The sequence below is a fragment of the Diadema antillarum genome, unplaced genomic scaffold, assembly GCF_040938485.1.
Source record: "Diadema antillarum isolate AM-2024a unplaced genomic scaffold, OU_Dant_1.0 seq00000386_RagTag, whole genome shotgun sequence".
NCBI classification, from domain to species: domain Eukaryota; kingdom Metazoa; phylum Echinodermata; class Echinoidea; order Diadematoida; family Diadematidae; genus Diadema; species Diadema antillarum.
Window position 1 is genome coordinate 534,153 of NW_027271384.1, and position 26,189 is coordinate 560,341.

Genomic DNA, 26,189 nt, shown 5'->3' on the forward strand with positions numbered 1-26,189 from the left:
AAAAAAAATATTTAAGATGAAGTCTTGGTGAGAGACTATCTCATTAATGATTTGCTACAGGGGCGCGTAATGCATTATCTCCCACGGTCGACTGAACGTCTATCACGACATCTAAACCTGTCAGTAGGAGACCCATCAGTGCCGTTGATGGGCATTATTTCCTGGATTACTGGCAGACGGTACACGGCTACCCACATCACCAACTATTCAGTGGGCATTAACTCAATAAGGCCATTATTTCTCGCATCCTCCTCCCCCACCCCCCCCCCCCCCCCAAAAAAAAAAAAATCATTTGACGAGAAAGCGTAATCGGCGAGAATTTTTGGAGCGGAATTGCGGGGAGGGGAGGTAATAGCAAAGAGATATAAAAATAGAAAAGTCAGTAGTTAGATTGTCAAATAGATAGATGCATGTAAAGATAGAAGGGAATGTTAAAAACGATATGGTGAGAAAGAGAGAGATATGTTGATAGATAGATTAGACGCATGAGTAGGAGGATGAATCGTTTATGGATGATCAAATTTATAAACATAAAAAACAAGCGGAAAGACGAACACAGGCGTATTCTTCCTGTCAAGATGGACTAAGCTACATATTTACACTTTCTAACTAGCTTCCAAAGTGAGAAAATTACAGAATTATCTAAGTGTTGATGATTTTTTTAAAATGACCGTATATAGAATTCTCCATCGTGCTAGGTTCCCGTTGGTCCCCTGACAACATCAGTGGTGTGTGATGCCCCAGTCTAATCGAGGAACTGATCCTCACTGTGCTTGTCGGTTAGCATTTAATGCTCATTTAGTAATCTATAGGGCCTACTAATGATTCAGCGACTCCCTTGACCAAGGTGCTTGTCGATCGTATAAGAGATAAAGTTTGGGCCCATCTATACGTTTAACGAAGAAGCTTCATTTCGAAGGGAGGTTGATTTTGCGCTTATTGATTTTCCTATATCAAATTAAAATCTAAAAAAAAAAAAGATCCAAAAAGATCTTACCAGATTTTAGGTGTCATTTATATAACATGACACCTAACATGACACCCAGACAGAGCTCTGGTGTGCTTTCTATCAACTCTGTCACATGGGTTTGTTTTCACATGCTTAGAATATGATTTGCGTCGGATAGTTTGGAATACTGTAGTAACCGACCTTGTTGTCTTTGAGGAAGTTCAGTTACGCAATGCTTTCGACACATTATCATGCGTATTAGACTCATTTAAAATTAGCTTCATTTTACTTAACAGAGAGGGGGAAGACAATCAAGTAATGTAAAAATGGATCACGGCTGAAGAATACTGGCATGATTTGTAAAACTGAGACAATAAAACAGTCCACAGATGACGGAAAAGTTTTGAAAAAAGTACATGATCACCGATGATTGTCATGATTATCATAGGCCTACCTTTTTCTTGGATTATATACTTTCGTCTATAAATCGTTTTTTTTCGAAATGAATTACAAATCAGATGTCATTCATTCTGGAGCAGTTACGAAAAAGAAAACACAGTTTACGCAACCGTTAATGACACATAATTTTTGCATCTGCTGTAAAGAATATAGTATGTCCTGTCATTATTTCGCGAACTGTGGGAAATGCTTTAACGAACTCACCTCGTGCGTCAAAAGTAGCATTGATCATTACCGAGTTATTCATAGTCTGTTTTCAATCATGCAAAAGCTAATCTGTGTTCCGTTTACCACAGAGAAACCAGGTAAAACATTGAAAACAAAGCAGACAGGCCATACCATTCAAGGGACGACTAATTTGTACTAATTTTTTATATTAGATGGCTTAGACAGTTTCTGGTACGTGATTGGTCGAGAGCTCATCACGTGATGCTGTTTGCGAGGATCGCAACTGTTATATTTTCCCAGCTCGTTATATTGACCAACTGGTCAACTGAATATATTTTTTCCATGTGTGTCGCCCTCTTACGGTTGAAAAACAAACAATTACACCAATATAAGGATGTGGGACCACGTCGGTCGCGGTAACTGGGAGGAGCAAACGATTACTATCGATAACTGCAGTCTGGATCGATATAATCTTCTCCCACTCACCCCCCCCCCCCCACCACCACCACGCACACACACACACACACACACACACACACACACACACACGATGCGCGAGAGAGTAGACTAGACGGCGCGGCGCGGAGTAGCGTCATGCGCTAGGCCTGCCTGGTATACCGTGTACGTGTGGATGGAATTCGGGAAGCTAAACGTTACGTACAGTGTATAAATACATGCTACATAGTAGGCTACCCAATGTACCGTTTACGTATGCACGTAGTATCATTCGGCCCGCGAAGTTTGGATTCACACTTCAAAATGGAGCCCCGTTTTGTCTATAATAAACGACGACGAGGATTTTGGAGGATAAGGAAAACATGGCCCAAACCAAGCGAGTTAATAGTCTAGAGACATTTTGTTCAGTTCAGTTCGTAGAACGAGGGCAATTCATGCATCTTTGTATTGACGTAACTTAACGACGAGTTAGACTTACGTTAGATCCAGGCCTAACATTACATCGAACAAACCACGGTTGTGGAGGACTATAAACTGTACGACACCGAGCAGACTGGTTTGCAAATCACTGTGTTTCTACAATGTTCATCTCTGCAACAGAGGGGAAAAAAGACTGATTTTGAAATTGCTGCAGATTCCTGATGACAGAAAGTAACGTTAGGCCTACTCTATTGCAGTTATAATAGAGTCTATCTAGTGGGCCCTATAACATTTAACAAACATGTAGAGCCTAACTGCTAGTTGTCTAGAAGGTTCTATGTGTTAGACTCAGAGCTAATTAACGTTAGAATCTAGACATAGATAACGTTAGGGCCTACCTGTAGAAACAAAATGTCAAATGATAAAGATTGGCCAGTAGGCCATAACGTTTAAGGCCTAAAGTTAGATTTGTTTTGTGAGTAGACCCTAAAACATCTTTTGGACCTGAGCCTAATTTAACTATATAGGGCCCTAAAGCGTCGTTACTTTGAACCTAACGTTAACGTTAGTAGACCCTAGGGCCTCTTGTCGTTTATAGAGGACATGAGCCTAGCAACTACACAGTCCAGTCGCCGCTTTACAACTACCAAATCGCGACAGTCTGCGCGCATACAGCGTCTGGTCAGGCTGACATGAGCGTATAAACGGTTAGGTTATACGTCGTTAGTGTAGGCTCTTCTGCAAAGCACAATGGAGGGCAAGGCCATCTAATATAACAGATATCGACTGGTAGGGGGTGGAATGTAACAATCTTTGGACCGCCAGGGAGTTATATTTTCCCTCGTGATCATATTTTCCCTCAGCGCTGCGCGCTTCGGGAAAATATAATCCCTTGGGAAAATATAACTCCCTGGCGGTCCAAAGAATGTTATATTCCACCCCGTACCAGTCAATATCTGTATAATATTATGTGAGCAGTTTGAAACTTTTGCATTTGGCAACTGTATGTCACGAATTGAGTGAAATTAGAAGGAATCCACGAGAGAAAACATGCTCATTAAATGTTAAAGTTCAAAATAACAATTGCCGTAGAAAAACAATGTCCGTTCACGGCCACATTAAATGATAAATGATGTTTATCATACTATTTCAATAATGAAACGAAATATAGAAAAAACAAAACCAACAGCCTAACTTCTTCTCAGCGAAATTATGTTGACATAATTATCAGGAGACGCCTTAAATAACATTGTCTGTCAATGCCATCTTAAAACAAAACACCCCCACACACACACACACACACACATACACACGAAGGGAAACTATCATACGGAAAGGAATTGCATATATTCCATGTACGAGACAGGCATACAGAGAGAATAATCACACTGGGGGGGGGGGGGGAGGAGAATGGAAGTGAGGAAGAGGAAGAGATAGACAGACATATATATATATATATATATATATATATATATGTATATATATATATGTATGTATATATGTATATATATATATATGTATATATATATATATATATATATATATATATATATATACATATATATTTAGATAGATGGAGGGAGTGAGAGAGAGGGAGAGAGAGAAGGAAAGAGAGAATTGATAAGCGCTTGTCTGGAATATATGAACATTGTAATATTTTGGCAAGAAAACAGTGCTATAAAAGAAGATGCATGTAGATAATATGTCTGAACCAATACTATTAGATCATGGCATATACGGACGAAATCGGAGAAACAGGTAGAAAGTTATGATCATAATACAGTCGTGTCAGCAGAACAACTCAGTCTTGTGTATAGTGCTGCCCCATTTGATATAGATGGCTTCGTAGCTGTGGACGATCTTTATTACCAACTACTGGTTTTTGCTTTTATATTCGGCATTAAAGGTATTATTTACCATTGGGAGCAGTGATTTAAAAAATGTTCGAGTTATCACATTTCATGCATATATGTAGGTTAGTTGTATTATAAAACAGCCTGCCATATAGAAAATTCGCAATAAGGCCTAAAATATAAGGAGATATCACCATTTTTTCCAATAGACTATATACTGCAGACGGTTTATTCTAAAGACAATTGTATTATAACTATTGTTCACATTTTGTATAGTTAACAATACTTAACATTGATTATACTGATTAAAATTTTTACATTGGTTGTTTCTATCCCAAACTGACATTTTAGAACTATCTTGAAGCACTAAACACTAAAGCTAGGTTTTTGTTCCATCTGATGCAAAATGGTAAATAACGTCTTTAATTTCGTATCTTTCCTGACGACATTGTTCTATTGCTCATCGCCCGAGATAAAATATGTATCAATATTTTTTTTTTGTTATGTTTGCCAAAACAGTGATGTCTATACACTGAGAACATTTCCTGTGACTTGACAGGATACCATGGAAGAGGGCTTCATGCGAACATGTGATTTTTTTTTTGCAGTTTTTTTGTTGTTGTTTGCAGCACTTGTTCAAATATTGTCCTATACATTATGCTGATCTAGCTGCTCTCTTGATTTTACCGATTTCATTCAACAGCTCTTCTCTCCACAATACATTTTACCATAATCAGAATTCAGAAATCCATTGATGACTATAGTGTGCATAAATGATATCATATAAATGATTATATATATATATATATATATATATTTATATATTTATATATATATATATATATATATATATATATATAAATATATATATATATATATATATATATGCTTATTTATTTATTCATTTATTCGTTTACACCGTGCACGTATTAAGACGAAGACAAAAAGAGTGATAACTTTCAAAGGATAGTTAAGCCTACTAGTATATCGTTTGTGCCCCCACATCATCAGCATTGTATAAAGTGATTCGGTTGCTCAGTTAGAGTCTGTTTCGAATGAAATCCTCAGCCCTCAACTGTAATTGCATTTCGCTTTTCGTTTTCGGCATTCGAATTCAAAGGTGATGGCATTTGCATGAGCTGTCAAAAAAGTGCGGCATGCCTTCTCGTCCTGCTTGCTATGTACGCGTTGGGGACAAGATGCGTTGTTATACAGTCGGAGCTTTCTCTTCTAATTGTTGCGATTTGGTTCACAGATTCGTCGCACTTGTCTGAGAGAACTAAGTGGAAAGGCATACTTCTATGCGAAGCCGACATGATGTGCTTGGACAATTAAACGCCATACATTCGCTGCTAATCACCACCATCCTTATAGACATATGCCACTACAAGGCGCGTAATTGCACTCCAATACCAAAACGTTCACGAACTCCTCCGCCGAGGGAGCCCAACCCATGTTGCGCATCGGACCTTGATAAGTATAAAATTATATAACTGTACGTTAGAACGTTGGAAATATAATAAGTCTTTCAATTAACTTCAATACAACAAATTCGCAACCAATAAGCAAGATATATTATCATACTTACAGTGAGCAACATATAGCAAAGGAAATGACATTCACATAACGATAGTCATTATAATACACTAATATCATTTATAGTATTCATACTGTCATACTATAGAAATACAAGGTAATGATGTGTAACTAAGATAATCATGGGAATGAAAAATTCACATATAAATCAAAGCTTTTGCATATAATGTGGATTATTCCGACACAAATTTCTACTCATAAGCAAACATTAATAAAGAAAAGACCAAATAGAAAAGAAATCACACAGCCACACAAAACTGCGCATACACACATTATATTCATTAACATTCATATTTGTATTTAACATACATGCAAGTTTATTTTGCATGTATGGATGCATAATATTGAATCAATAATGATCATTAAGTTTGGTTGGTTCGTATTCTCGAAAATTCAAGAGGATCGTCACATTGCACTTAACACACATTATTTTATGACATTACGTTATACGAAGTGTATAAATGTCTGAATTATCATGACTGTATAATGTTTTGTTATGTATGTTTGATCTCACAAGAACCATGTAGCAGTTTCTTGAAACCAAATTACATTTTTTAAACCCCTTTTCTGTTTTGATTTACAACTTATGACATTTTACCAAATTCTGTTCATATATTGAATTGAAAAGGGAATGCAGAAATAAATTGAACTGAATTGAGCTGAACTGAACCGAACTGATTTGAGCTCTAAACGAACAAACAAATTACAGTGTCGGCATATACAATGATGCGACGTTCTTCTTTGTTCCTCCTATAATGCTCTTATAGCAGAACAAACACGCATGGCCTCAGAGGCTAAAGTCCAGTCTATCAGAGAATCGTTGATATTTTCTTGAAGAGTAATTAACTCGCTGCTGCATTGAATAGGCTTAAACTTATCACATCATTAAAAATTACATCCATTTTGGGATTTAGCGTTTAATTCAAAGCAAAGTGGAGACGCGGATATATGAATTGAAAAATGAAATTGCTCTGTGAAAGTAGTTCGCCACACGATTAAGGCTTTAGTAAAATTGTGGTTACCATGGCACTACTTTCTCCGACAAACTAAAAAAGCATGTTTTTAAGATCTATACCTCAATGTCATAATGTCCACCAAATTTGATTTCAATTGCTTCAAAATTGTGGAAGTAATTCACTCCACAAGATTTTCAAGAAAATATGCCGTTACCATCGCAACGCCTTGTCAGGTACAAATACAAAGAGTGCCTTGCATAACTACACCTATAAATTATTATACATACCAAATATGAAATAAGTTATTGCTTAACTATCTGTAGTTCGCTCCACAAGGTTTTGTTTTCGATAAGAATATTATGATGTATGTTTCGCCTTTCTCTATCTCTCTCTCTCTCTCTCTCTCTTTCAACAATGTTCAAGGCTTTTGTATCTTCAAGCTTTATGCTTATTTGACGACAGTATTCTGCATTCATATTCCCAATACATGTACCATAATTCAGTCATATCATTTTATTTCACTATACTGCATGAGTAGCTCCCAATCGACATGTTTTCTTATTCTTTTCTTCAAATTTCAGTTATGTTCGGATGTATACACTGTATGTTTTATTGTGCTGAAAAAAGATATGACTGTATTTCATTTTGTAATATATATTCGACGCAGAAATTCCAAATCAATTCATTTGACACGACATACATGGGGAAAGTTTACAATAATGTCAATGTTGCAATTAAAGACTTTTATCACTAGTGTCTTGTCTCCCTCCTGAATAACAAACGTGTTTGTAAGATCGCAACTGCAGATCTAAAATTTAACAAACATAATTATCGATGTTTTCTCAACCAACGTTCACATTTGCTTGTATAGCTACATGACACGATATAATATACTCTTACATTCTATATAGTGCCATGCCATTATTATGGGGACTAAAAGAAGTGGGAAACTACAAAAAAAAAATGAAATTAATGAGGAAACTCTTCACTTCTGATCGTGGCAATAACCTCTACAGCTTCTATACACGTGTTAGCTAAGGCATTATTAAGTCAGTGGAATACAGAATCTGATATCGAGTGCGTTCTCCTCAAACTCTTTTTAGGGTACCCGGCAGGTGCCGTCTAGCATACACAATTGAGAATTTTGGGAAATTGCATAATAATATGGCTAGTTGTTTATTTGTTTGTTTACTCATGTATATTTCCTTAAAAAAACACTAGCATAAAATGTAATCAAAATGACAAGACGTACAAATTGATGTTGTGAATAAACATAGTTACAGAAGGCAATGATCATCGGAACTTATAATATGTTTCGAAACTTCATTGAACAAATTCTTTAAAGAAGTCATTTATGCAATATCAATATAAAAGGGGAATTTTCGTCACACGTTTCATGTCAATTCAGTGAATTCAGAAAATATTAGTAGTTCCCATCAGCAAAGTTTGAGGAAAATCGGACAATCCGTAAAGGCCCATTCGGCCTTACTTCCAAAAACAGATATCATAAAAGTTAAATCCAGAAGGGAAAGTTAACCCCGTTTACAATTTCCCCCAATGTGGAAAAGTCGTCTCAATTCAGAAGGCATAAGCAACAAAAGTGACAAAGTAAATACATTAGGTCATTACACTGCCGAAAGCAGCTGCGGAGGCGCGACTAATCTAGGCTCATTACGGGAGGTGTTGATCATTAGACTGAGCACACGCACACATGCGACCGCCGTTGCGGGGGCGCCAAGCCGATAGCTCGACAGGGAGCTATTGCTATACCAACTATTTGATGTTGGCTTGTTTCGATATACATTATCCGAATGTTTCCTGTTTATTGAGTGTGGTTGTTTGTGTTTGTTTGCAGAAAGCGAAGGCCTTGTGTCCCAATACTTTGAACGTCGTATCGTCTCTACGCGTGAACGTGTATATGAATCTTACGCTTGAGAAAAATACTTTAACAAATACGTTCCAAAATTCAATATATTCAAAAAATTGACGTCATCAATACTGAGCTCAATTCTGACCTAGGAAAAACTGTCCACATTACCACCATGCTCTTATTGTCCGTTTGATTAACGTTATTCTTGGGGTCTAACTTCGGAGGTTTCACTCTTTCTCTTACTTTATGAGGAAATATATGAAGAGTTTGTTCGCAAAAACCGATAAGTCCATATTTGCCAAATGGAGATAATTGCGATTAAAGGTCAAGAAAAATGAAGAGAATAATAAGAAAATTTTTGCTTCTTTTGACCATAACTTCAAAAATGTACCTTTATATGTAGTGACCAATATATCATTTAAAAGGTATTATTTTGTACCTTATGACAGAGACCGTACTTCAAAATCTTCAAAAATGGACTTATCGGTTTTTGCGAACAAACTCTTCATATAGTTTACCCGGGGTTCACTTTATTTTGTTTTCATTGTTGATCCGTAGATGGACTCAGTCTCCTTTTTTCTTCTTTTCGTTCCCCCCCCCCGTATATATTCCTTTGCACCCTGACCACGCATGATCTTTAATCGGTTGTTGAAATTCCCGTCTGGTTTTCAGAAGCATTTCAGATTTCGGGAGGCACAAGTTGGGAGGTATAGCAGCAGGTGATTTGAATGATACATGGTTATCAAAGTCTATTTCTCTTGTTTGGTACCGTCAAATTTTGCGAGGGGATACACTCCTTTTTCTTCAGTAATCATTCATTTTGTATCCTTTCATTTCCTTTCTAATCACCATTGAAAAACACAGAGAATGGAGGTGGGTATGGCAGGGGAGAGCAGCTTGATAACAAAATCAACTCATCAACAAAGTAAAGTTCACTTATTATTTTTCAGTATTTCAACGATTCAAGGAAAAATGAGACAATATCTGGTTTCAGTGTAAGGGGGAAGTTTGATCAGACAATGTGAAAATGCACACATACACAATTAATTCCACCGATCAAGTTCTTTCACCGATACTAAATAACATCTATACATTCATATTTACTGGACCCACATTTGGAATAGTTTCTGTGATAGTTTATAAGTGGTCCACAGTCTATTTTTTTCTAAACTTATCTTAATATTTTTGTTGTTGTTGTTGTTGTTGATTGCAAAAAAAAAATGTCAGAGACTTATCATAAAAGCTGATATTTTATTCATTTACACCATGAAAATATAAAACTTTTTGTTGTTGTTAATGGTTGCAAAAGAACCGAATCAAACTTTGATTTTCTGTTATCATATATATTATATAAGTCATCAAGCGCTTTCTCAGCGGCTCCTATGTTATCATCTATTACTTCTAATCGTCGAAATCGATTTTGTTTAAATTTTCACATCATGTTAGTAGTTGATTTTTTATCTCTCTCTCTCTCTCTCTCTCTCTCTCTCTCTTTCTCTCTATCTTCTTTCTTTTCTGAATGACAGCGACCTAGTGTCAGGATTTGTTTTGGATTTTTTTTTAGGGTTAGTTCGTGCAAATTCAGTCTTGCAATGCCGTTTTCATGTATAATATAGATAGCAGTGATTAACAAATATGACTAGCGCATTATTATGTTTGGGGGCAATGCACCATATGCCAACGTCGCTTTTTAAAATCCATTTACATCTCAAAAATTTCCATAGGTCATGTACTCAAAACGTCTTTGTGTTTTTTTACTTTCCTAATTAATTGAGTACTTATAACTTTAATTTATTCTACATTGTGATGATAATACATTGATATGCACTTCCTTGTTTGAAAATAGATATTGACATGTTTCCGTTGAAGCTGTAGAAAATGAATGAATGAATGAATAAAAGACATGTAAGGGGCGATCTCGAACCATTGTGTACGGGAAAGTCATAGTATGATAACCAGAGAAGACGGATGGAGCTAGAGAGCACGGGTATAAAAAGCATCACAAAAAACAGAAAAAAGAAAGGCAGCAAAATATTAGGAGGGGGGGGGGGGGTGGAGGATGAGAAGCTGTTCGACAAGAGATGGCGCTAAACTTCCATCTAACTCAGAGCCTTCTGATCTAACTTTGCCGCTTATCAGGCAAGTTACGTAGCACTGAGTACCCACCACAGGCATGACAGGTGCAGGTTGTATAATGCGTGACGCTTCGAGGCTTCGTCAGAGCATAGAGCTAGTTGTTGCTCCACATGACAGTCAAAGCCTCGAGATTGATAACACAATATGTAATAATCGAAACATCATAAACAGTCACTGTTTAGCAACAAATAAATGCTCATATCAAAAACGATTGGCTACTTCTTAGCTTCTGCCTTTGAAAACTATACATTTATAGCATGTCGCAACTGCTGTATTGATATCGGGTCCCCATGCTAAACCAATAAATGGAATGGCTCTCGGTTAGTTCGAAATTTCGTGAAGTGTATTACGAGCTCTATTGTAATAGAGAGTTATGGAGATGTTGATATTGTTACTATTATGGATAGTAATCTTTTGCCGTAATATTTAGTGGGTAATATAAGCTGCCATATGTCCAAAGATTTACATGTATTTCTTGTAGTTGTTATGTTGAATTGCATCAGTTTGTATAATAATTTCATTGTTAAACTTATGCTTATATTTTCGTCGAAAATGCAGAAATATAGCAAACACACAACAATGTGTCTGTAGGTCTTTATTATTTTGAAACAAATAGCGCAATTATTATCATCGTAAAATGATATGATCGCAATTATCATATTCATGCACGATTAATCATTGTGTCCGCTTTGGAAGATTTCATTCGTTTCCTCGTATTTCTTGCGCCATAACGTTGACTGAGTCGTAGAAACAACAAATGTAAGAAAAATCAAAATATGAAAGACAGACACAGCCGTTGTAGACTTCATACAATGCACTGTGATCGAAAAAAATGCTAAAGAAGTGCACGACGTCATAGAAGTTTCGCACAAGTTTACCATTTCATCTCAAATTTTTTGAATAGTTATCACCCTACATCAGTGAATTTTAGAGAAAATAATGTTAATGAAACACATAAGTGATTTTTTTGGGGGAAAATCGACCGTCTGTTCAAGAGTCATGTGTTCTAACATTTTTTTTTTTTAGTTACAAGATAAGAACAAAACGTAATGATGACGCGGAAATATATAAATTTCGGCTCACTCGCTCGTACTAATTTAGAGTATTTTTTCAAGTCCCCAGTTTGTTGAATCGTTATCAATAAGGCCGTCACTATATCTTGATTTGAAGAAATGACAAGAATTCCATGTTTTGTATTAAAAGGTGAAATACAATAAATTTTCGGCTCGCTCGCTGCGCTCGCTCACCAAAATTTATCCAAAAAAGTTAAGAACAAAACATGATGATGACGCGGAAATATACATATTTCGGCTCACTCGCGCGTACTAATTTAGAGTATTTTTTTAAGTCCTCAGTTTGTTGGTATAAACCGTTATCTATAAGGGCGTCACTATATCTTGATTAGAATTGTAAGATTTAATAACCCAAAAATGACAAGAATTCCATTTTTTGTAAGCTGAAATACAAAAATTTTCGGCTCGCTCGCTGCGCTCGCTCGCCAAAATTCATCAAAATTTATTACACTTAATGCTGTCACCGCTATCACATATATAATTATGGAAAGGCTGCATCATTTTTCAGCATATTTTAATTTTGATTTCTCATATTATTTCAAAGCATAATGAGAGTGCACTTAACTTACCTAGTATACTTCCTTCAGCCACTGGAAGGCATGATGAATAATTTCATCTTTTACATAACCATAATCAGAAACCAGTCGAGGGGATTTGTACTTTTCATTAAAATGATTTTTGTGGAATTCACTTTATGTTTTCTTTTTATCGTTTTAAAGAGATCATATAGTTTTGGTTAAGACCTATAATTTCACGTTTCTAACATTAATTTTTGACGAGTTGACGAGAAACCTCTTATGCAATATGAAAGAGCATGTAATTCCAAGAGGAATTCATCATCTATTTGATGAAAATTGGTTTTGCCAATGGCTGAGATATCCAAAATAGGGATCCTAATAAAAGGTGGGACCCACCTTTTATTATGATCGCTTTGTTTTACTTTGTTTTTAGATGTCTCATGCAGCCATTCCAAACCCGATTTTCATCATATAAACTTTGAATTTCTCTTAGAACGGTATGCTCTGTACTATTTCATAAGTGGTTTCTTAGTACATGTGTATCTCGCAAAAAGTTAAAAACCCAATCCTCATCTCCACCAATACTATACTATCCCTTTAACATATTGGCATCTTGAAACGTTGATAGGCTTCCAAATTAGCAATGACTGTAAGAAGGATCCTACATTATAGTTTCACTGCAACTGTTCACATTCATAACATTTGAACGGCCTTTAGTCCAGATTTCCTCAAACTACACTCTTGTTTATCTATTTATCATTCTTGTTTATTCATATCATTCATTCATTCATCCGTTCATTCATATTTACATTCATCAACATGCATGCATGAATGTACCTGTGCATTTTATTCACATAATTATGGATTCATAGCGAATTGATAACATGTGAACGCGACTCATAATAAGAAAAGAATCGGCATATCATTGTTAAAAGTGCAAACGTAGTAGAGCATTACAGTATTGAGCTGTGATTCGCCGATAAAATGTAGGCCTACTACCGGTACCTCATAAAACACAACTGATGAACCTTTAGAGCATATTGGAAAGGGAACTAGCAAACATGAAACTGTGTTTTGTTTTGTTTTGTATTTTATTTATTTGTCTTGAACGGGCAGACTCTGTTTTACTCGTGTTACTGTGGAAATGGGCAAGACAGGTTTGATAAATCTTTTGACACCTCACTGTCGTTATATGACACACATTAATTACTAACAAAAGAAAGAGGGGAGAAGAATATTGTCCCATCGGAACAGGTGTGTGTTCCTGAAATCTCTGCTTTTGGAGCATACGGGTAGGCCTATATAGGCCTAGTGTCTAAAAAATCACAATCGTTAATGATGTATATCATCAGGAGATTTTTCTTAATTGTTTACATCTTTCATAAAGGGCATGCACTTGAATCCACCACTTGTCATTAATGTGACAGGGAACTAAATGTCCTATAGGATCTTTATTGCTGCGGCAGCGCTAGATGTGGCGAATGCTGAGTCCCGTTAACTAATTCATGACGTACATTACCACGCGAATGATACTGCGGGAAGGGGGTGGAGGACGAGGGAAGAAATAAAAAGAAGAAAAAGAAATATGAAATGCGCATGGTATAGGCCTATGGTAAGGAGATGGGATGAACGAGTGCTAGTATGCGGAAAGCCGGATGAGTCGAGTACTGAGAAAATTGAAGGGACATGTACCTGTAATGTTATTCTTATTGCATGCATGCGATCACGCACTAGCACCCACTACTAGCTGCGTACAAAATCCCGTCGTATACAAGCTGTGCATGTGTAGCGTGACTCGTAGCGAAAGCGCAGCCGTGGCCCGTCACCATCTTGTGCGGTTTTCTGGCGTTCAATCAACTCATTGGAAAACGAAACTGAAATCATCTCGTTTGGGAGATTGTAGCCGACCTTCTAGTCGAAGATGAGTCAAGCAGAAGTGATCCAAAAGGTAGAAAACGGCACTCCGGGCCACGCTGATCACGATGGTGGAACCCTTCAGTCCCACACCCTTATTTCCGAGGATACCAATCGCACCGTAGCTGGCCAAGGTCAAAATGGAAGTGACCGGGCCAATAAACCCAAAATACCACCCCCACCTGTTGTGCAGATTCACCGTGCGTCTGAGGCAGACGGATCGGGGCTTGATGAGAGTGGTGATGAGAGTTCAGATGCCAGCAGCGATGAGCATGAAAGACATGGTGCAGGTGATTTTGATGAGGCCAAGTCAGACCAGGGAGAAATGGACACAAGTGTGGAACCATCGCCGGCCAAAGAATGGAAGCCTCCCGATGATGCCCTTGTGCAGAAAATCATCAAGCAGGTAGAGTTCTACTTTTCTGATGCTAACATTGTCAAAGATGCTTTCCTGCTGAAACATGTTCGTAGGAACAAACAGGGCTATGTCAGCATAAAGTTGATAGCCTCATTTAAGAAGGTGCGCAGTTTGTCAAAAGACTGGAAAGCTGTTTGCTTCAGTTTGAAACAGTCCGAAAAGTTGCAAATCAACAACGAGGGAACAAAAGTAAAGAGAATAGCCCCACTACCAGAGTATGATGAAACCTCAACATCCCGCACAGTAGTTGCTGTCAATCTACCAATGGAGAACCCCAATGTCGAGAAAGTGTCGCACCTGTTCCAAACATGTGGGGAGATATCTCTTGTTCGCATTATAAGGCCGGGTAATCCCATACCTCAAGATGTGCGCAAGCACATGGAATCCCATGTAGAGTACAGTGAGAAGAAAGCATGCGCTCTCATTGAGTTTGAGAGAACTGAAGCTGCTCACCAAGCTGCCAAGACAATGAATGATAAGGAAGACTGGCGTTCTGGTCTGCACGTGTCCCTCCTTGTTGTCAAGCCAAAACAGAAGGAGAGGAAGGAGCGGAAATCACAGAAGCAGGAAAACCTGTCCCCTCAACTGGCTGATGATACTGCCTCTGTGGATGGTGACGGAGAAGGAAAGAAAAAGAAACGTCGCCGCAAGAAAAAGAGGAATAGCAACCGCCTGGACGAGCTTTCATGCGATGGAAGTGGCGTGACTGGTACTCCTAGCTCCTCAGATGTAGATAATCCATCTGAGCACAGACATTCCAGCAAGCCCATACCCATCCAGCAACATCGCAGCCCCAACCACCTCAGCCCGGCCAACACGCCCAAGTCGAGTCCCTGCCCGAGTCCTCATGGGTCCCCACGGAGCCAGCGCAAGTACGGGAGGTCTCCCCTGGTTGGTTCTCCAGGGGTTCGCAACAGTCCAAAGGCCAGCCCCAAGGGAAGCCCTGAGTTGAGCCGCAGAAGCCTCGACCGCAGGGGCAGTGGCGACCACTCGGATAGCAGTGCCTCACAGAGCCCGTGGATTCGTCGACGGATGCTGGCAGCCCAGGACAAGAGCCCCCTTGCAGCTGGGAGCAGTCCCTGCGGGAGTCCCATGATGGGGAGACGCCAGATGGCAGATCTAGCTGGTGTTCTACGCAGCCCTGGTGGACCAGGTTCTGTTGCAGCCTTCTACGGGGGTAAAGGTCGTGGCAAGCCTCCATCTGAGCCTTGAAACAAGTATCAGTACCAATTTAATCTGCACACATTTTTTCCCCTAGTGCAGATAAATGCTCTAACATCAGTTACAATGTATAGCTGTAATATTCCAGAATAATGCTGTAACATACAGTCAAGTGTATCTAAAGGATGTAATCAAATTAGTTTGTCAGATAGTCAGGTTAAGTGAATGCGGTACTCCATTCTATCATCATTTGAATTTTGAACCTGTGTGAATGTGCATTTTTACTTGTAGAGTAAGATGAATTGATTTATTTTTAAATTGCAAAAGGATGGAGTGACCACAATATCGTAATGGGTTTGTTCAAATTTTCAAGGTGATTTGCCTTGGCTATGACAATGGCAGCTGCAAATAATGATTCAAGATGCCATGTGTTAAGAAGTGATAGATATCTACTCAGTATCTTGCCTGTTTTTATGCATTTGTAAAGAGAAAAATGTGCCAACACTTCAAAATATTCAATTTGGACAGTCAAATGGTGTAAATTGCACTTAGTGTGCATACTACTGTATGTACGATCTTAACATGTTCAGGAAAGTACTGCTGTTTGTTTTCATGCAATCATTAATGAATTTCGTTGAACGGATGCTCTGATTTTACTCTTTTGATTATAATGCTTCCATTGGCTACTTCCCACTTAAGGTACTTGATCATACAAACGTATATTTGTTGCTCCTCATTCATCATTAGGCGATAATCTTCTGCAATCGAATTTGTTAACCGTAGTGAATGATTTCCGTCAAAGCACTTTCTCTACCAATTGCAGCACAGTGTACAGAATGATGCACAGTATCGTTGATGTGTACATGAAATCGAAGTCATAAGCGTCAGAAATTCATGATGTTTCTGAATTCTGTGTCTGATCATGCTCTGGAATTCAAATTGCAGTGCATGGCAGGCAAGAAATGCCTCTTTATCAACTTGTCACATGATACAGAGGTACAGTTGTAGTTTTGCCTTCTGTTAAATTGGAGCAAAAATCATTTTAACAATTGTACCAATCATGTCACTTAATTGTTTGTAGGAAACATTAGGTTATTATTATTCTCACCTATTTACTATGATTCTCACTTAACATATAATGTATATATATATACAGCTCTAGTCTGCTTCATCAGCACATTTTAGCACATATTGATATATCAACTTCCACGGATGCTCAGACCAGTGCTGCATTCATTAGTGTCACAAACAGCCACTGCACACGTCACGTAAGCTGACGTAGGAGAGAGTATCTGTAAATATACAGCCGTAGGTGTAGAACACTGTAGAAAGGTTTCACAAAACATTAAGAAGTCATTAGATACACTTCAAGGACAAATCTGCATCCAAGAATAGCATCTCAGACCATGTCGTGAAAATATGGCATTTTGAATGCTTCACTAAGTAGTACTGTATATGACTGAAATAACTCTGTTGTCTCATCAGTCTCATACTGTACATTGGGCTTGGGCATTCATGCACATGACATGGTTCCACTGCTCTCTATACACTGTATGTACAGTAGTAACCCATTATTTGAGGTAGAATTGATTGTCCGTTAACTAGCCCATTTAGTGTTGTTGTTGTTTTTTTTTTCCAGACAAGTATTTACCAAATTGTCAGGTTTCAAATCTTCTGAATTTGGCGCTTTTCTTTGCAAGTGGGAGTTACCAGTGTGTATGCCAGGCAAGTGGTAGTCTATTTGTTTGTTTCTTTGTTGTTGTTTTTTTTTGCTTGTTTTTTTTTTTCTTCTTGTTTACTGCAGAATTTGTGGAATTTCTGAGAGATACAGTACACTTGTATATTATACATGTAGCTTCATTCTGTCCCAGGAATATAAAGTATACCATCATTAGGAATTATCAATAGGCATTAAATGCTGGCTAAATGCATGAATTATGCAAAGTCATACTGAACAAATTATGAATGTGGATACTGTAAACATCCATTACTCATACAAGAACCTTGAAATTCTACAAATGTTTGAAAGTGTGATGTACATAAAGTAGCTATGCATGATCCATCCAATAATTTTGACAGCGGGATGATGTACGATGTCTGATAAGGTTTGTAGCGTAGTCATAACAAAAAGAAAAAGTTTTTGTTCACCTTTTCTGTTGTCACTTCAGAAAGTTCATGAACATGTACAGTGTACATGTTAAAGACCTTTGCTGAAGGCAGCTTTAAATACAGGAATAATTTTAGACTGCAAAATCTACTGTACAAAAGACTTTTACAGTGTCTACAGCACTGTAAATGTACCTTCCTAATGCATACATAGGTAGAATATAGGTGTATGATGTGATATCCCCACCACAAACCTTTTGTGTGCATTTCCTTCACAGCGATCAAGTTATAGATAATGTATCCATGCCCAGATTGTGGATGTTCGGTGTATGCAGACATTTTGAATATGTACTTGTAGGTACCAGACATACAGACAGTTTCGTTGGAAACCATTTCATAACATCTTATCTATCAGCAAGGACTTCTATTCCATTGTACAGAGCTCTACCATGCTAACCCAAGGACATTCAAGGATACGCACTGGACTTTGAACTGTAGCTATTTAAAAAATGAACTAATGATGCACTTGGCCCTGTTTCATGGAGATGCACTAATTGGCATTGCCATGGCAGCAACCAGTAAGCAAGAAAGCATCCAATCAATTGAGAGAATTTTATTTGCTGTTGCATCATTAACTGCTTATATTTTGCAGTGTGCAATAGTTGCTAAGCGGGTCTCTTGTGAAGAAAGCAACAGTTATTCCTACACACTACATTTTTGAGGCAGAGAGGCATTAGAGTCGAAAAAATGACTGGCAAGTTTCTTATCCCAAAGTTTGCTTTGAGAATTATTGTAGGACGACCACAGCACCAGTAACTGCATGCTGCTTATGGTTTGATATTGTGTCGAGTGTTGGATGGCAGTCGAATAGTTCTGTGACTCTTTGCTTTTTGTGGAAAGAGGGCAGGGGATTTGAGTGGCTGGAAAATGGACTTTTGGAGCACAACCTGTTTATCACAGGGAAGTTCATGTGTAGCCATGCTAAGTTTGTCTCAAATGGTGGTTCAGCCCCTACCAAAAACATAATGGCCCGAATTCACGAAGGTGGTACAAATCAAACCATGGTTCAAACCATGGACAAAAACCATGGAGCGCCAAGTGTCGCACGGAATATTTCGTTACGAAATTGTCATTTCGTCGACAAAATGACCGTTTCGTTAACGAAATTATCATTTCGTGGACGAAACGTTCATGTAATTACAAAATATTGTCATTTCGTTACAAAAATAATCGTTTCATGGACGAAATGACTGATTTCGTAACGAAGTATTCCATGCGACACTTGGCGCTCCATGGTTTTTGTCCATGGTTTAAACCAGGGTTTCATTTGTACCACCTTCGTGAATTCGGGCCAATAAGTTGAGGACTTGATTTGCAGACAACATTACCAGCCAGTCATGTAGTCATTTTTCCAATGCAGCCGTCTTCTGACCAATGCACCGGTCACCTGACCAGTACACCGGTCACCTGACCAAGACCCACTAGCCATCTGACTCACTTTACGTGTGTGTCCTCTCCTTCACTCAGCTGACCAACTGGTGCAGAGAACTCACACAGTAGGCCAGCTGTCCATGCATTTTGTAATATGCAAATTGACCTGAGGAGGCATGGCATGAGCCTGGCCCGGATGGTGCTTTGGTTGAAATTATTCTTTGGTGAATCACAGTGTTACAGGTACCATGCTGTGACATGTAAATGTTCAGTATGTTTGTATGCTCTGTTTTGTAATCACCTCTTAAGACTAGGTACAGTACATTTCCATGACATTCATCATACACATGTTCTTGTTGGAAGCGCTGTCTTCTGTGTGCAATAAACCGTTATACCTAAAACACTTTAAACTTGTACAAAATAGACATCAAAAAAAAAAATATTTAGGAGATGTGCAGATGCTGTGTTGAATGTGTAGTTACACTCTACATTTACACACATTTTTGTATGTATGTATGTATGTATGTATGTATGTATTATGCTATGTATTTGAATGGGAGTTGATTTAGAAAACAAGGGCAAATTGTCATTAGGCAGATGCAAATACAACATGTTGTACATTGTAGGCAATCCACGAACAAGCTATTTATCATGTACAGTGTGGTGATGCGTTACAAGGCACAACCTTTGGCCTCAACCCTGCCAATGTTTTCATAATATTAGCTACAAATCCTAACCCACCTCACTTACATGTTTTTTTTTTTTCTGTACATATGTATATTGTGTTTAGAGTGAGACAATAATATGTGAGACATGTACATGTATACTTGTGCTTGAGATAAAATTCTTTTTTTTTAATACTTTCTTTGTCACAGAGAAGTGATTGCCTCCCACAAATCCAACATGAAGCTGTTTCATGGTTTTCTTTTTTTATTATAATTATTCATTTGCTATGTCTATAATAGAGTAGACTCTCAAGGGGTTCCTGTCTTGTCAAAGAGTATTTCTCTTGCCCATTTGAGTAAATTGATATGTTATATGTAAGTTTAAAAAAATGGCTGACATGGAATAAGAGGAAGCGACTGATTACAGTTTAAAGTGTTGGGTTAGGAGGAGGAGAGTGTGTTGTGTGACTATACTACATGTGTTGAGCAAAGGAACATAAAGGGTGAACTATTTTGAAGTTCTTGTCAACTGATATGAACTATAAATCATATATGACCAATATTTCCCCTTTCCGTGGCTGACATCTTTAAAGTGCTCTGCCTCTTTGTCCTTTACTGAAGGTTCCTTCCTCCCCTAACCACCCCCCCCCCCCCCCCCAATACTCACCCATTTCTTGCTTTCATTGGTTTTGTGGTGGGCAGGCATCCGGATGTGAAGTTGTCATGGATTGTGCCGGCGGCGTAGTACTAATCTTCTATCTGTATCTCATTCTTGGTCTTTTTGTTTTTTATATTTGCACCATGTATATTCGTTAAGTGAAGTAGCATGTTTAGAGCTCATTTGTACTTTGTAGATTATATAACTTCGAAGGAAAGGGTTATATTCTGTCTTGAAGCAATGGATTTGTGGTGGTATCTGTGTTTCATTGTATTGATTCTTGAACTGTCTACAGATGTAGATTTGTTAAAAAATATCTAATTTTTATTTTTAATTGTATACAGCCTGTAATTACAATTTTTTCGTTGGTTGAATGGACCTTGCTCATTTCCAGAGATTTACTGTATGTGACTTCAGTTGTTATACATGTTGTATTATGCAATTATTCGCTTTTGCTTTTTATTCTAACTGAGCATGTTTTTTCCCAAGGTAAATAATCTTGTAGCAAACTGCATGTACACTAGTCATACTGTATGTGTGGCCTGGTTAGGTTCGTGCTTCCTCTGCCTATCTTCACCAATAGTTCAAAATATCCTGCATGATTTACATGTACCTCTATGATAATTTCCAACAAGAAAAAAATGAAATATGCTTGTGATGATGAGGTATCAAGCATCAACGTGCATACTAATTTGCATTGCGTACGTCCCCTATGTTTTCAATCGCCAATATTCTCTGAAACAAGTATGCCAATATCAGGGTGAAAATGAATTGAGGAAAAAATGACCCTTCTGATAAGCTCCTATTCAGGAAATTTTATCAAAAACAATGTGTACAAAATTGGGTCTGACTGAAACATTTGCACTCAAAATTAGTTTTCTTAGTCCGTTGGACTTCACATTTTTGTTTCTGCAGTCTTCAGAAAATCATTGCTGTCTTCATTTTATCTCCACCGCTTTTTGTTTTGTTTTCCTTTTGCTGGTTATTTCAATGCTGTTATTCACCCATATTGATCACCTGGTTGGTGATGTTCGTTATGTCGAAGGTCCGTTAATCCGAAAATGACATAAGAATCGGTATACCGAAGGTTTTTCTATATTCCGAAGCTCTCAAATTCCATATAAGACAACCTAGACGTTTGTCCATCCAAAAAAAAAAAAAAAAAAAAAAAAAAAAAAATGGAATAGGGTTCGTGAATCCGTACATTAAAATTGTGGCGTTATTACGAAGGTTCTTTAATCTGAAATTGAAATAAGTTTTGTTATTCGAAAGTTCGTTAATCCGGAAATAAAAGAAGATGCGTACTAACGAATCTTCGGAATTACGAACCTATATTGTTTCCGGATTAACGAACCTTCAGAATAACGAACTTTTTTCATTTACGGATTGACGAACCTTCGAAATAACAAAGCCTATTAAATTTTTGGAATAACAAACCTGCTTTCATTTTCGGAATAACTGACTTAGAGAACAGCGAACCTTATTCCATTTTCGGAATAACGAACCTTCGGAATAATGAACTGTATACCAGCTTGATACAGTAATTGCATTCCTGATGTTGTGTCGTGTGCACGTTACAGTGGGTCTAGTACACCGAGTTGCCGAATGTTTTCGAATGTTGTGCATGCTTCCTTTCCACGGACTATTTCAATTGCATGTCAAGTGTCAATAACAACAGCAACAAAAAGTGTCAATTTAAAGATAGGTCTACCGGGAGGTCGATGTGATGACGAGAAGCTGGTGTAATGAATATAGCTGATCGCCCTTAGAAACTTTGACTGGACTATCCATGCATTGGAATGCAGTCTGTTGTAAAGTGCTAGAGGTCGTGAGGTCAAGAACACGCTCAGTCTCTGTGTAGTTATCGTTGGTGGGCAGACTCGAATAGAGCAAAATTGTATCTATGCTACCGTTTGCTTGTGACCGAGTGTCGTAAAGCGTTTGTTTGTCGTAACTTTGATGATTTTAACAAGTTTTATTCACTTTGCGGAAGTGCGATGCCACGAGAGAGCATCGTTCTTTCTCTTTCGTTGCTGTTTGATGTATAGACAGATGCTACTGTTTGAATGGAAGTATTCCATTTTTTGTATTAAGGCGTTTCCGAGAACCACGGATGTAGAACACTATTATACTATGTCGTCATTCCAGTCATGGTATATAGCGCGGCTATTTTCCATCACAGAACAGGGCTACTAGTATTTTCGAGGCATCATGAATGCAATTTCGTACACAATTTGTGACACTTATGACTTCTTTAAAGAATCATTGACAAAAATTAAAAAAAAATAAAAAAATTGAAATACATACAGTGGACTCCCGTTATAAAGAAGTCGTCGGGACTGGCAGTTTTCTTTCGTCATATCGAAATTTCGTTGTAACCAAACATAGAGCGGACAATGTTGCGACCCGAATTTTTATTTCGTTGTATTTCGTTGTGTTTTCGTTATGTTCGGAATTTCGTTATAACCGTGTTCGTTATAACGGGAATGCACTGTATTTAGCTATGTGCAGATACGTTTTCATGTTATTGTTTTTGTTTTTGTCGTGAGTAATGATACATTCCTCGGAGAAAGAACAGATGAAATTATTTTATTGAGGCAGTGGCAGTTAATGTTTATTATTGTTAGAAAGATTATTGTTTCTGTATATGGTTGAGACTTTATCAGTGGGGGATTCATTGTTATGGCGTGTTAGAATGTTGTGGGGTCTTTTTATTAGGTCAGTATGAAGCAGTAAGATTTCTTTCATCACTCCTGCTGTCGTATTTTGTCCAACAATGGTATGTACAGTATTTTGATGGTATTTGAGAGTATAGAATGATGCCTGTATCTCAAAATGACAGTTTCTCGCTTTTGGTCCATGTATAGAAGTAATGAAAATCTTGAGATTATCGAGTACATGTAATTTTTCTCTTATCAGTATATACAGTATGAATATTTTCTTGAAACAGGTGTGTGCGACAATATACAGACTGATATTTTGTAATTGTTCGGCAGTGATTTTATGGATTGATAAGTATATATTAAGTGATTTTTACGTGTGAAAATGAGTCCATGATTCCCTTTATGTGGCGTGAGATTTTTGTTTTCTTTTTACAAAATGTACATGTACATCATTATTCTGTATCATGAAAATGAATTTTAAAAATCAGTTAAATTAGTTTAAGAGATATGCCTTTGAAGACAGTGTATAGTATAATAGATGCAATTGTGCTGAAGGTAACTTGAAGGCACTATTCCCTATTTAAGGCTTCAGTGTTTCAAGGCTAAGTTTATAAATACATTTATCCCCTATATATTTATAGGCCTATATATACATTGTATATTTGCAAAGAACTTAAGGGTTTTCGAGTATAACCGCATGCTTCATTTTGATGCTGTATTCATGCGGGCAAGAGTATTATTGCGACAACTCTTGCTGAAATTTTCGGGTTTTTTTTTTGCCATCTTTGCAAGAACACTGAACGTATATTTTATGCAAGAGACACCTCTTGTATTTTGATCAATATATCAGTACCTTGTATCTTAACTCAATTCGCAATGAAAATAAAAAGGTCATCAATAATGAGGTCTTTTTTGTCCCCGCCGAACGAGTTCGAGCAGGGGACTATGAAACGGGCTCCGTACGTGTGTGTGTCCGTGTGTCCGTCCGTCCGTGTGTCCGTCCGTCCGTGTGTCCGTCCGTCCGTGTGTCCGTCCGTCCGTGTGTCCGTGTGTGCGTCCGTGTGTGATCAAAATCTTCAATTTGCTACTTCTCTGTCATTTATGAGCCAATTTTGATTCTGTTTGCTTTATATGATAGCACTACATGGGAGCTTTGAAACTTCTACACAGAATTTCAGTCGTGACCTTTGACCTTGACCTTTGACCTATATTGTACATTTTGCTACAAAATGCTACTCCTTCGCCATTTCTAACCCGATTTCGATTCCGTTTGCTTTATGTGATGGCACTAGGTGAGGGCTTCAAAACTTCTACACAGAATTTTGACCTTTGACTTCTTTGACCTTTGACCTTGATTTTTTGACCTATATTGTACATTTTGCTACAAAATGCTACTCCTTCGCCATTTCTAACCCGATTTCGATTCCGTTTGCTTTATGTGATGGCACTAGGTGAGGGCTTCAAAACTTCTACACAGAATTTTGACCTTTGACTTCTTTGACCTTTGACCTTGATTTTTGACCTATATTGTACATTTTGCTACGAAATGCTACTCCTTCGCCATTTTTAACCCGATTTCGATTCCGTTTGCTTTATATGATGGCACTAGTTGAGGGCTTCAAAACTTCTACACAGAATTTTGACCTTTGACTTCTTTGACCTTTGACCTTGATTTTTGACCTATATTGTGCATTTTGCTACAAAATGCTACTCCTGCGCCATTTCTAACCCGATTTCGATTCCGTTTGCTTTATGTGATAGCACTAGGTGAGGGCTTCAAAACTTCTACACAGAATTTTGACCTTTGTCTTCGTTGACCTTTGACCTTGATTTTTGACCTATATTGTACATTGGCTACAAAATGCTACTCCTTCGCCATTTCTAACCCAATTTCGATTCCATTTGCTTTATGTGATGGCACTAGGTGAGGGCTTCAAAACTTCTACACAGAATTTTGACCTTTGACTTCTTTGACCTTTGACCTTGATTTTTTACCTATATTGCACATTTTGTTACAAAATGCTACTTCCGGCGGGGACATATGTTACGCACCGCGTAATTTCTACTTTTCCTTGTATTCTTTTGTACAATAAGCCTACCTCTTTTCATTTGAGTGAAAATACTAGTCCATAATATACATGTATTTTCATGCGCGAATTGTTGTTTGAATTGTAACTTCTTGTTTTTCCTTCAAGTGGTTGCATATATGCTATGCACTGCCTTCAAGCACTCCACGTTATACAAAAAGGCTTCTTTCAATAAATTTTCCATTCAGTAAATTTTGTTATATTACTGACGTAAAATACCATGTTACAATGCGTTTGTTGCATAAATTGCTGACTTAGTGTAGATCGGATAGTTGGCTGCCTTCATTATTAATTTTGATGCACTGGTAATGGTGTGTTGGGTTCTTTTTTCTGTCTGTCACTGATATAATATCCTTGCTGGACTGCAATTCCAGTACCCAATTAAAAACCTCTAAAGCTCGCTATGCTTTCTCCGATTCGCCTTAAGTATAGAAAGTCGCTTTCTTCATTTGAGATTGTTTTAACGAAAAAGTTTGTGAATACCACTGTGTGTGAGAGCTTTTGGATGTGTAATTGTTAAAGTGCAATTCCTCTCCATATTCAAGTTGGCTAAAAAAAAACAAGCATGAAAAAAAAAAAACATGATATAAGTTTCGTTGACATTCGGACATGGAAATATTAAACTCGGGGAT

The 26,189-nt window shown here is 37.7% G+C and overlaps 1 protein-coding gene across 1 annotated transcript; it reads left to right on the forward strand.

Annotated features, from left to right (window-relative positions):
- The first annotated feature begins 14,261 nt into the window (after positions 1–14,261).
- On the forward strand, positions 14,262–17,313 carry LOC139731875 (la-related protein 6-like). The gene has a single exon (XM_071642750.1). The coding sequence runs from the start codon at positions 14,376–14,378 to the stop codon at positions 15,996–15,998; it is 1,623 nt and encodes a 540-aa protein (XP_071498851.1). The 5' UTR covers positions 14,262–14,375; the 3' UTR covers positions 15,999–17,313.
- The last annotated feature ends 8,876 nt before the right edge of the window (positions 17,314–26,189 follow it).

Bases quoted from the DNA above. Each gene is read 5' to 3' on its own strand.
- LOC139731875 (XM_071642750.1), top strand. From the start codon at position 14,376: ATGAGTCAAGCAGAAGTGATCCAAAAGGTAGAAAACGGCACTCCGGGC.